Source organism: Pygocentrus nattereri, chromosome 18 (assembly GCF_015220715.1).
Source record: "Pygocentrus nattereri isolate fPygNat1 chromosome 18, fPygNat1.pri, whole genome shotgun sequence".
Classification (NCBI taxonomy): domain Eukaryota; kingdom Metazoa; phylum Chordata; class Actinopteri; order Characiformes; family Serrasalmidae; genus Pygocentrus; species Pygocentrus nattereri.
Window position 1 is genome coordinate 2,474,705 of NC_051228.1, and position 13,350 is coordinate 2,488,054.

The following is a 13,350-nucleotide window of genomic DNA, read 5'->3' on the forward strand; positions in this document are numbered from 1 at the left end:
ACCCTGTGTCCACTCACTGTCCACTCTATTAGACACTCCTACCTTGTCGGTCCCTCTTGAAAATGTAAAGTCAGAGACGACAGCTCATCTGCTGCTGTTGGTCATCCTCTAGTCCTTCAGCAGTGGTCACAGGACGCTGCCCACAGGACGCTGCTGGCTGGATATTTTTGGTTGGTGGACTATTCTCAGTCCAGCAGCGACACTGTGGTGTTTAAACACTCCAGCAGTGGACACTGCTGTGGACACGGCTAGCAAAGTATCAGAGAAACAGATGGACTACAGTCTGTAACTGTAGAACTACAGAGTGCAGCTATACAGTAAGTGGAGCTGATAAAATGGACAGTGAGCGCAGAAACGAGGAGGTGGTCAGAATGTTATGCCTGACCGGTGTATATCGTACTGTGAACACTCAAAGAACCGTCCGAACGCATAAATGGTTCTTTACATGGTTGAATGGGTCTGAATGATGTCTCTGAGGAGCTTTCCGACGTGCATGGACTTATTTATATTTGTCCGACGCTCAAATATAACCGAACTTCGTGACCGAACTTTGATCATGTTTTACAGCTTATCTGCAGCAGTAGGAGCAGGGTTTGAATCCAAGGGGTGTGTAAGGGGGTCCTGGCCTCCCATAAGAGTAAAAGGACCCCCCATAAGAGAGATAAAATCGAATTTATAGGTTTTCTGAACCATTTCTCTGGATAAATTGTGAATGTTCTGACATGCATGCATTTTCCTACATTATCCTTGTGTATATCATTAGTCTCCTCCCCTTAAATAAGATATAAATTCGTCCAGCTCAAATTTGTAGCAAATCTGTCTAATCTAGTGCACGAGCTGTGTCACTGTGTTAAAACTGAAGAAGCTTACAGACTGAGCGCCTCAAGCTGCTGAGAAACTCTGGATATTTTTGACTTTATGTCGGTAACAGCCCTGAAGACACTGTTGTTAGCAGTGACGTTCACACCGGCCTTCGTAAGCTTTTCTATGCCACAACCAACGTGCGACCAGCAACATGAATCCTAATTTGGTTTTACCTCTTATGGGACCCACCAAACCCGCCTGCTGGTGACTAAATCAGATAAGCAACTGAGAAGAAGACGTATTAGACCTGCTTGCCATAGTCAGACTTTCCAAAAGGGGACCCCCAAAGATGTCTGCCACAGTTTGAGTCTGGCCAAGGACTCAATTAGTATAGAATGGCATTCCTGCCTGAACAGGGATTCGAACCCCTGTCTGCAGTGTGGAGTACTATTTAAGTATAAGTTCAATTACACAATTAATTACATAATTAGCACTAATTAGTTATGTCATTATTATGCAGTGATATCACGCTTATCAGTGGTTACTTTTCATGCACCACTGGCCACATTTGTTTTGTCTTCCAAAAACCTTCTTAATTCTTTTTCCTTCTTAGAATTAAACAGGCCGTGCCTTTAATACTGAAATATGTAAATGAGTCTGCTCTGATAGGCTGTGACTAATTCAACAAGCAGCCCAGGCTTCTAACTTCATTATGAGTGGGTGGAGCTAAGCTGCTGTAGGCTACATGGGTGGGTCTATGTAAATGAGTTGGTTTGCATTCTACGTCGATACACGTTTACGTTAAAATCGTTCCGTTTTAATGAAGCAAAAGTGTCTAGAAACAGACTGAACCATAAAAATCTGATAGAAATGAGAAATACTGCTTAGATTCGAACACATTTAAGATCCCTTCACTTGCCAAGATGTTTATATTTGTCTGCAGTGTGTGCGTCTATGCGTCTCAGACCCTCCTCATACTTTATAGTAGATGTTAGCGGGGCTCTGAGGGGGCATTTCCTGGACGATGTAGACCGGATGTCCGTAATCCCCGCTGACTTTTTCATAGTGCGGGCAGTAGGCGGAGTCTGAAGTCCGCAGTGGGATGATGATGTCACTGGGCTCAGAGCCACCAGTGTTGACCCCCATGGAGGGGCCGCCAGCCGTGACCCCGGTGCCGCTGCCCCGTTTCGGGGTCAGAGAGGACAGCGACAGGGCCGGGTGATGCGTTTCGGAGTGCTTGGCCTTCCTCCGGCGGTAACAAACTGCCCCGATCACCACGGCGACCAGCAGCAGGAAGGCAGCTCCACCCGCCCCGCCGGCAATAAGGGCGATGTTGGAGGCGGGAACTGTGCCGTCGTCGCTCTGCCCACCTGCCTCATCCTTGGAGGAGCTACCTTCGTCATTCTGACCTGGATGAGAAAGAGAGAGAGAGAGAGAGAGAGAGAGAGAGAGAGAGAGAGAGAGAGAGAGAGAGAGAAACAGAGAGAGAGAGAGAGAGAGAGAGAGAGACAGAGAGAGAGAGAGAGTTGTTGCAAGGTCGGCTGAAACTTTCATGCAACTTGTTTCGAGTTGCTTGAAACCTAAGTGAAACTAAATTGCAACTCACTTGAAACTCAGCATTGGAAAACGTTTATTTATACAAGGCTGGTCCTTCTTTTTAATGTTAAACAGATAAAAGTCAGAAGTGCAAACTCAAATCAGTTCATATGGAATGTGAATCAAATGGAGATGTAATCAATTGCGTAACTGTAATAACTGTGTAATTACATTTAATTAGTCTAGCAGAATGACAGTAATAGCTGTAAAAATCTAATGATTACTGAAAATCACAATGAAGTTGTTCTTAGTGTACATTCTTAAAGATTATGGTACTTAGAGGGTTCTTATATAGAACCATGAACACTCAAAGAACCATCTGCTTGCTTAAATGTTTCCTTGCATAGTGGAATGGTTCTTCAGACTGATGGAGAATGGAGAACCCTTTAAGCATGCAAAAGTTTCTTTGAGTGTTCATTGTTCTATATAGATCCACTGTCTTTACTAAAGAACCTTCGAAGAACCATATTTTTAAGATTGTATTCAGTAAGTCAGATCATTAAGGTTCTAATTTTAAATTTAAACTCATATAAATAAGTTTTTGTGAATAAGGCAAGGGAACTGAATGTCAACAGGGCCATCTGTTTTGGCTGATAGTCAACAGTACTCAGAGTGGAGAACCAGGAAAACGCAGCAGGACATTCTATTTGTTACAGTAAGTGTTTGCTGTTTATGGATGGAAGGACTCTGAGGTTCTTCTTTGCTAGTAACTGTTAACTCTCTGGGGTCCACAAAGTCATCCATGTATCAAATCTTCTGTCTCTGTATCTGTGCGTGTCTTTGTGATGATCCAGCTCAGAAATCCAGTTCAAACCCTTCTTGAATCCAAAGAGCCGCCCTTTCCATTCCGTCCTATCCCAAGATCACACGAGACTCACATCCGGAGTTATGAGCCTATGAAGACGGGCTGAGATACACGTCATCTGACTCTCACCGTGTGGAGGTGGTGGATTCGTGTGTCCGTCTACATTCTGTGTGAAACTGACCGACGGACACTCAGGAGATCACTAAGGACTGACCGTCACGCCGGAAACCCTTCATTCTTCTTTCAGTCCACATCGGAGACTCGTGTGAAACGGCGTCAGAGAGTTTCCAGCTGCTGAAGCTGCTGCAGCGGGTTTGGAAAGTAGTGATGAAGATAACGGAGCATTTAGATATGAAACAGATGAGGATCCTGTTCTATGAAGAACCTTTAGAGGGGTTAAACTGTGCTATTATGTGCATGAAGTGTGTGTTGCTGTGTTTTGTCCCCACTCTGTCCCCATCCCACACCTGGAGTCCTGGTGTTGGTTTTGGCCGGATCAGGCTTGGGTTTTGGTGGAAGTCCGTAGGCAGCTGCAGAATCAAACAAGAGAGTGTGAGGAGCTCATAAACCTCATTTTTTAGAAATATTTTTAATCTGAGCATCTAATCTAAGCATTTTCTTTGACATTTTGCTATACATGAACTTACAAACCACCAACTGGTTTTCATTTCTTCCCAGCAAAAAACACTGAAAAAGTGATAGACAGAGCTATGGACTCGAGTCAGACTCTGACCTTGAGCCTCATGACTTGGAAAAGCCTCTAATTAAGGTTAATGAAGGTTCTGTTCAGGTACATTTTTCGTTTGTCAAGCTACAAACAGTGTAAATACTTCCTCAAAGGTTCTACAGTGGTTCTAAGGTCTGATTGTGGAGCTTAAATCAGTTTCTCCAGGTGAAAAGTTGGTATTTGTTCCTTTTCATAACCGAATGTTTTAAAACAGAGCAGTAGAGTAAAAGCCTGGAGGCGAGGCGAGGCAGGATGTGTGGAGTCAGTCCAGCTTAGAACAGATCATCTCAGTGGATTATGGTTCAGTTATGTTCCCTGACTGAAGGTGCTGAGATGGACCCTTAAGGGAACCACCCCAGTGACAAGAGGGGCACTGACCCAGAGACAGTCCAGTACCTTTATTTCTGAGAGTGTTTGCTTAAATGTTCATTTCACTTTATTTACTTCACCATCGTTTTTGTTTTGTTTAGTTTTTTTTTGTTCAGTGCTGAAACGGCCTTAAATTAGCTGAAGAATGCGCTCCAATCACTCGAAGATCAGGACTTGGGACTCGAGAATCAAGACTTGAGTCTTACTCCTTACTTATAACTCAGTGACCCTCTGCTGAAAGAACCCCCTGTACATGTACAGAAGTGCATAAGCATCTACAGTGTTCTTGAATACTAATTAACAGAACAAAATAATGGTTGTGTTGATGGTGAGGCTGATGTACTTACTCTGTCCCACTTTGAGCACCACCTTCATCCCTCGCGTCACACATACTCCTCCTCGCATGCTGTCTATCCCTTGCTTGGTGCCGTCCGAGGTAGCTGAGACACGGGGGAGAGAGAGAGAGAGAGAGAGAGAGAGAGCAAAGAACATTTGTCTAAACGTGTTGTTCTTTTTGAGTTAAAAACAGAAGTGTGTGTGTGAGTGGGTGGGTGTGTGCATGTGTGTGTGTGTGTGTGTGTGTGTGTGTGTGTGTGTGTTGGGCGGGGGAGTGGGGGGGTGGTTGGGGGGGTTTGCATACTGACTGCCTTCTGACTCTCGGGGCCAGTTTTCAACTACGAATCAGACACAAAGACAAAGATATACAGACAGAGATAGACAGACAGACAGAGAGATAGACAGACAGACAGACAGATACATAGATAGATAGATAGACAGACAGAGAGATAGACAGACAGACAGACAGATACATAGATAGATAGATAGACAGACAGACAGACAGAGAGATAGACAGACAGACAGATAGATAGACAGACAGACAGAGATAGACAGACAGACATACAGACAGACAGATAGATAGATAGACAGATAGACAGACAGACAGACAGACAGACAGACAGACAGACAGATAGATAGATAGATAGATAGATAGATAGATAGATAGACAGACAGACACATAGATAGATATACAGATAGATTCATATTACATAATAAGTCAGAGGACAGCACAGCTCACAGTCATCTGTCACGGTCCATCCATGTTCCACACAGCTGAACACTGAACACTGAATATTCATTTCTTTAACACTAAATATTCACACCCTCTGCCACCGTCACCACAGGAACACTGACCCCCCACTCTGACCACCACGCTCAGCACGGTCAGAGGGAAAACATACAGGACAGGACACATCAGGATCAGAACCTTTCAGTTCTCCACAGAGAGAAAGAATCCCGTTCGTCTCTGCCTCAGAGAAACCCAACTCAGACCCGGAGTTCCTAATACGGACATGAGGCCGACTACGGAATGACGACACAACTCCGGTGGTCTATTTCTCACGGTGGGCTGCCATCCAAATAGCCACTAAACAATCCTCCTCCCTGAAGACCCGCCCACCTGCAACCCTGAGTGCTTTTCAAACAGCGCAGGAGAGAGAAACACTCAGAACACAACGTTCTCCAGAGTCCAGAACCTGTGAGCGGGTTCTCTATTACTCACACAGCAGAGGGGGGAGTGGACCAGTACACTCACTCATCACCTACAGACAGACACTCTCTCTCCACCATCAACACTTACACACTCTCTCTCTCTCTCTCTTTCACTGATCCTTCTCTCTCTCTCTCTCTCTCTCTCTCTCTCACGCGCTCTCTCTCTCTTGCTCTGCGGAGCTGCAGGGGTGTTAGTGGAGGTGTAGAAACAGAAGGTGCTGAAGAGTGACTCAGAGAGAAAGAAGAAAGAGCAAGAGAAAGAGAAAAAAAGAAATGGAAAAGCATGAGAGGGAAAAAGAAAGGTAAGGAAAGGAAGGGAATGGGGTGAGAAGAGAGAGACAGTTAAAGGGGGTGAGTGGGAGAGAGAAAGAGAGAAAAGGGAAAGAAAAAGAGGAAGAAAGGGGAAGAGAGAAGAGAGGGAAAGAGAAAGAGACAAGAGTGAGACGATACATATCATAGCTTTTATTTCATAACTTATATTCCTGTACAAAAACTATATATTGTATACTAATGTGTATACTGTGTATATGTGTAAATATGTATATATTTAGAGTCTAGTATATATATACACACACACACACACACACATATATATATATATTATATATATACTGCATTAGGCCTCATTAGAAGAAACTACATAGGGCCTAATTAAGCTAATACATGCTTGGACCCCGAAATTGCCGTTTGCAGCTATATTTATAATTATTATAATAATTATTATAATTATTATTATTATGTACAATTATATTTAACTGTTATTTTTTGGGGTTTTTTTAGTGGGAAAAACACTGTAATTAAAACAGAACAGAGCTTTGACCTACATGTAACACAGAGGCACTCTCAGAATGACGGACAGCTCAGACGGTCAGAGGCTTACTTTCTGGGAGAGGAGGGCAGGATGAAGGGATAGACAGATAGATGGGGATAGACAGAGAGCTGGACGAGTAATTGAGATGATGATCTATGGCGATGGAGGGAGGTTGCCTAAAGAGAGCGAGACGGAGAGAGAGGGAGGAGAAGTGGGACGGCCGGCAGACCGAAAAAGTGAAAAAAACTGCTCATGTGCAAAACTCAAACTCGGCCGCTCACTGAGCCGTGCAGCTCCCGCAGGCCCTCTCTCTCTCACTTGGGTATTATTTATTTATTTTAAACTTCCCTCTGGGATATCCTCAAATGGCCCACACACTGACCCACTTACACCCCCCCACTGGACCCCCTAAAACCCTGCCTGTCTGGCCTGACAAAAGAACGATGAATTATTTTCAAAGGTTACAAGTTTCTTGTACAATTAAACGGTTAAGATGTAAACAGAGCGGTTCCGAGCGGTTTGGTGTGAAACGCTCTGTTCTAGACAAACTTACCGAGAGAATCGTTCACAGTGGTGGTGATAGGAACCAGACGTCCACCTCTACAAAATGTATTATTCTCAGATTTTCCATTATTTTATCTTCATCAATTATATAGTCCATATAAAAACTCAGAAGACATGTGGACCCAGATAGCAGACAGTTTTGAGAGTGCTGCTTGACTAAAGGGCAGATGTTCGGCATACCGTCCGGAATAGGACAGGATGCCAGACAGATTCCTACAGTGCTGCCTTGTGTATTAATCTGTGGTCCAGTTCTGGCCTGAATATTGTCGACCAAAGACGTATTGGGCCAGATTTGGGCCACATCCATTAGATCTATTCACTTTACAGTGTCTGGGCCAGATCTGGGCCAGAACAAACCCAAATACGTAGCCCACAAGCGGGCCAGACAAACTTGCTAACTTGGTACACTCTTAAAATATGGGTTCTTAAGGGTTCTGTAGTAAAGGAAACAATTCTATATAGAACCGTGAACACTCAAAGAAGGCTTTATGTGACTGCAGGGTTCTCTGTATCATGAAAGCGTCCCTTAGAATGATGGAGAATATAAAGTCAATGCGTCTCTCTACAGAACCTTTTTGAAAAGGGCTCTATAAAGCACCAAAAAGGGTTCTTCTATTGTTATGATGTAAAGCCTGTAACAATAGATGAACCCTGTTTAATGCTATACAGACCTCTTTTCTAAAATGTTCTATATAGAACCATCTAAACCACACCATCCATCAATCTGAAGATGCAAAGAACCCTGTAATCACACAAAGCGTTCTTTCAGTCAAGCCTGCAACAACAGAAGAACCCTTTTAGTGCTATATAGAACCCTTTTCAAAAATATTGAAACGCATTCTCATTCTGCATCGATCTAAAGAACCTGTCACGATGCAAAGAACCCAGTAATCACACACTGGGATCCTTGATTGTGCATGGTTTTATATAGAACAACAGACTTTAAAAAAGAACTTAAAGAACCATCTTTTTTAAGCGTGTGGGTTCTCTGGTGGTTCTGGATGGTAAATAAAGTGTCTATATCTGTGTTGTAGTCATGGCGACGTCTGGTTCCCATCACCACCACTGTAAAGACGTCTGGACCGTTTCACTCTGAATCTCTCAATTACAGAGGAACTTTGAAACCACTGGTGCTTCCCTTTAAGGTATATTCCCAAAATCTGAGAATTCTTTCTTTTTAGTGCTAAAATAGGAACATTTTACAAGTGGTGGAATGAAAAGTGTTAGATTTTAGCATTAAAGCATCACTTCTTATAAGGCTTGATTTGTAAGTAAGGGCAGAAGCTGCGCCAAAAGCTTCAGCTCCAGAGGAATTAGTGAAAAGCTGCTGGCCTCACACTGGGCCAGCGCAATTTGGCTGGTCAGGCTTGAGACCCAGCAGCCAAGAGGCCCTTATTGACCCCCCTGCAGTACCAGAGGATGACTACAGGTGGCTCTCCCCAAACCAGACGGCCTGATTAAAGGGCCTATACTGTACATTTTTCCTGTGTTCTACTTTTTAGCCCCCTGAACTCCACCTGTGTGTAGTTTTATGCACTTAAAGCAATCATAATTCATTTTTCTATGACTATTTTAACCTTTCTTTATCCCTTATAATGAGATAATCATTTTTATTTCTGAACCATTAAAGGGCCCATACCAAGAAAAATTGAATTTAAAAAGCCTAATATTGTATATAAACACCCTCCAGTCCATACATGGAAATCATGCAGGAAAAACAGCCCATTTTGAATTCACTGTTGTTGTGACATCACAACAGCCAATGCATTTATCCATCCATATACCCACCTATTCAGCCATCAGCACTTTAGCCCTGCCTATTCATGTTGGAGTTATAAAGAGTGTTTCAGCCCAGACTGAGGCAAAACCAATCAGAACACAGCTCATTTACATATATCAGTCTTAAACGTTACAAAAACAGCTCTAATTCTAAGGGCTAAAGGGAGGTCAGAAAACTCATGTTAAAGCATGTTATGACTGGTTTTAACATAAAATTACACAAATATAGTTTGACTTAGCTTCAAAATAAAAAGTACGAGCCCTTTAAGACTGATATATGTTAATGACCCCTGTTCTGATTGGCTGCCGAGTACTGTGCATGATTTAAAAAGCAGGGCTCAAATGCACAGAGTAGACGGTTAAGTTGGGACTGAAATCCTCAGGGACGAGTATTCTGTGGTTGTGCGTTTGGATCCTTTGGAAGGCCGAAAGATCCGTCTGCTGCCTGAGAGACAGGAACAGCACCACGTTTAATAGTCTTCCCACACATTCCACTCCAGCTCTGCAGGAGCAACATTCCACTTCGCATCAACAGGAACGGGCAGGGCCGAACCGCCGTAGGCTGAATGGGCGATCGTGGTTGTGACATCACAACCACGATGATTCAAAACTGGCAGTTTAGTTTCCATATATGGCTGGGAAGTTTTACTACTTCACTTTTCTTCAACTAGTTCTCTCCAGCCTTGTGGTTCTTCAAGGGTTCTTTAGTAAAGGGAATGGTTCTACTTAGAGCCATAAACACTTGAACCATTTGTGTGCTTAAAGTGTTCTCTGTATGGTAAAATGGTTCTTCAGATTGATGGAGAATGTGCTGTATAGGGTTCTATATAGGACCTTTTTGAAAATGGTTCTATATAGCACCAAAAAGGGTTCTGCATCTACTGGCCCAAACAGAAAACATTCACACAGTTTTAGATTTAGATTAAAAATGTTTCTCAACCAATAGGGACTGATGCACTCTTAACAGGCGGTTCTTCAAGGGTTCTTTAGGAAAGGGAATGGTTTTATTTAGAGCTATGAACGCTTAAAGAGCCGCTTGCGTGTGTATACAGTGTATTCAGTGCCAATACAGAATCTTTTTGAAATTTCTTTAAGATACGGGCCCTTTAAAGCTTTTAGAATCTGTTTGCTTCTATGTGCATGAAGCCGAGTGGAACTCACACCACTCTTCACTCTGATTTCCGCTCAGTCGTACTTAGACAGCAGGCTGAGAACACATGACCTGCTACAGATCACCAGATGGCGGCGGCGCGTGTGCGTGACTCTAGCTGTATAGCGAGATAGGACTCCTGAGGTTGACCTAAATCAGGCAGACACTCCAGCTAAACACCTTCCCTCAGGCTGCTGAGACTCTGCTATCTGCCATCATCATCATCATCATCATCATCATCATCATCAAATCAATTCCAAACCGCAACCTGCTGGAAATAATGCGCAAAGAAAATCAGGAAAACGGGCAACTGTAGATGTAAGACTCTCACAAGTGTATGTTGTCATTATATTTATCTGTTTGTGGGGGCCTGAGCCTCCAATTTGATGAAAACATGAGGTAAATGGTGGGACATATGGTGTAAAGGGTGGGAATATGGTGTAAAGGGTGGGAATATGGTGTAAAGGGTGGGACATATGGTGTAAAGGATGGGAATATGGTGTAAAGGATGGGAATATGGTGTAAAGGGTGGGAATATGGTGTAAAGGGTGGGAATATGGTGTAAAGGGTGGGGATATGGTGTAAAGGGTGGGAATATGGTGTAAAGGGTGGGACATATGGTGTAAAGGATGGGAATATGGTGTAAAGGATGGGAATATGGTGTAAAGGGTGGGAATATGGTGTAAAGGATGGGAATATGGTGTAAATGGTGGGACATATGGTGTAAAGGGTGGGAATATGGTGTGAAGGGTGGGAATATGGTGTAAAGGGTGGGAATATGGTGTAAAGGGTGGGGATATGGTGTAAAGGGTGGGACATATGGTGTAAAGGGTGGGGATATGGTGTAAAGGATGGGAATATGGTGTAAAGGGTGGGAATATGGTGTAAAGGATGGGAATATGGTGTAAAGGGTGGGAATATGGTGAAAAGGGTGGGAATATGGTGTAAAGGGTGGGGATATGGTGTAAAGGGTGGGACATATGGTGTAAAGGATGGGAATATGGTGTAAAGGATGGGAATATGGTGTAAAGGGTGGGAATATGGTGTAAAGGATGGGAATATGGTGTAAATGGTGGGACATATGGTGTAAAGGGTGGGAATATGGTGTAAAGGATGGGAATATGGTGTAAAGGGTGGGAATATGGTGTAAAGGGTGGGAATATGGTGTAAAGGGTGGGGATATGGTGTAAAGGGTGGGACATATGGTGTAAAGGGTGGGGATATGGTGTAAAGGATGGGAATATGGTGTAAAGGGTGGGAATATGGTGTAAAGGATGGGAATATGGTGTAAAGGGTGGGAATATGGTGTAAAGGGTGGGGATATGGTGTAAAGGGTGGGACATATGGTGTAAAGGGTGGGAATATGGTGTAAAGGGTGGGGATATGGTGTAAAGGGTGGGACATATGGTGTAAAGGGTGGGAATATGGTGTAAAGGGTGGGGATATGGTGTAAAGGGTGGGACTATGGTGTAAAGGGTGGGGATATGGTGTAAAGGGTGGGACATATGGTGTAAAGGGTGGGAATATGGTGTAAAGGGTGGGACATATGGTGTAAAGGATGGGAATATGGTGTAAAGGATGGGAATATGGTGTAAAGGGTGGGAATATGGTGTAAAGGGTGGGACATATGGTGTAAAGGGTGGGAATATGGTGTAAAGGGTGGAGATATGGTGTAAAGGGTGGGAATATGGTGTAAAGGGTGGGGATATGGCGTAAAGGGTGGGAATATGGTGTAAAGGGTGGGAATATGGTGTAAAGGGTGGGACATATGGTGTAAAGGGTGGGAATATGGTGTAAAGGGTGGGGATATGGTGTAAAGGGTGGGAATATGGTGTAAAGGGTGGGGATATGGCGTAAAGGATGGGAATATGATGTAAAGGATGGGAATATGGTGTAAAGGGTGGGACATATGGTGTAAAGGATGGGAATATGGTGTAAAGGGTGGGAATATGGTGTAAAGGGTGGGAATATGGTGTAAAAAGTGAAAGTTATATTAAACACGCAGCAAGTCCTGGTCCTAGATCGGACACGTATCTGATTCGTGGACATGCGACCTTAATGTGAACGCTCAGATCAATCTGAGTCACATTAGCGCAAAAAATCGGATTTGCACCACTTCAACCTGGTAATGGGAACGTATCCGAACTGACAGTTAAGATGTACCGTAAGTGTCTGAGGTACGACCTTCATCTGTGTGTGGCTAGTTTTAAGCTAAATACTCTCAGTGTAACACTCAGGATGGACTTTACACCCCAACTTACGTTCAGCTGGGGCAACTGGTGACAGGGGCGGAAAATATGGGGTAAAAATATGAATATTCTGTGATATTAAAGTCAAATGCCATATGTTATACACCCAGCAAGGTTTGAATGAAAAACGAAAAGAAAAAAAAATAATGATCACTCCTGTCTGAGAATGGCCTGGGCGTGGCCTAATATTCTAATGAAGCCAAATGATTGACAGCCCCCAGTCCACAGCTTCCAGCCTGCCAAAGCACAAGCGAATGAGTGAAACAGGCATTGTATATGGTGATGTTACAGCCCCCCAGCCCCCCGACAACACTGACTGGTTCTGAAATCAGATTCCTTCATGCTCTGAATCAGAACCCGAATGGTTGTGAGGTCACAGATTTGCACCCCTCGTGCTCATGCTGCCGTGATCAGCTGAACGGCACAGCTCACCAAACGGCAGGCACACACCGTCCCACAGCGGGACATGAGACAGGTTGCTATGGCAACACGGGCACAAACAGCCTTCGCCATAAAAGTCATCAGTGGAGTCTTACAGGGTGATAATGACTCCCAGGCCGGTCTCACACGTTCCCCGCGTGCAGGACACGAGTGCCAGCACTAGTCAGCTAAAACGCCACAGCATCAAACCCGCAGGTCGGTTCTGCTCAGCGTGCAGCGCCGGGATCTGCATCTACAGGCCCGAAAGAACATGTTCACTCATTTTAATGCTCCCTCAAGATGCTTCTCAAGCAATCGTATTCTACACAGAACCACACTCAACACATTCTCCGTCAGTCTGAAGAACCATTTCATAACGCAAACAAACCTTTAACATTCAAAAAGTGTTAATGGTTCTATATAGAACCATTTTCTTTACTAGAGAACCCTTGAAGAACCATTGTTTGTAAGAGTGCAGTTGTTAGTGTGAATGAACGCAACACATGATTAATACCTACACTCTTAAAA

General features: G+C 43.8%; 1 protein-coding gene across 1 annotated transcript in view; it reads right to left on the bottom strand.

Annotated features, from left to right (window-relative positions):
• Positions 1-342: 342 nt before the first annotated feature.
• Positions 343-13,350, bottom strand: part of efnb3a (ephrin-B3a) — an 86,417-nt gene continuing 73,409 nt past the window's right edge. Inside the window, exons 4-6 of the mRNA XM_017723931.2 lie at positions 4,649-4,741; positions 3,673-3,735; positions 343-2,213 (exon numbers count right to left, since the gene is read on the bottom strand). Of these exons, the coding sequence (XP_017579420.1) occupies positions 1,777-2,213; positions 3,673-3,735; positions 4,649-4,741 (593 nt within the window). The 3' untranslated portion in view covers positions 343-1,776. The remainder of the gene's footprint in view (positions 2,214-3,672; positions 3,736-4,648; positions 4,742-13,350) is intronic.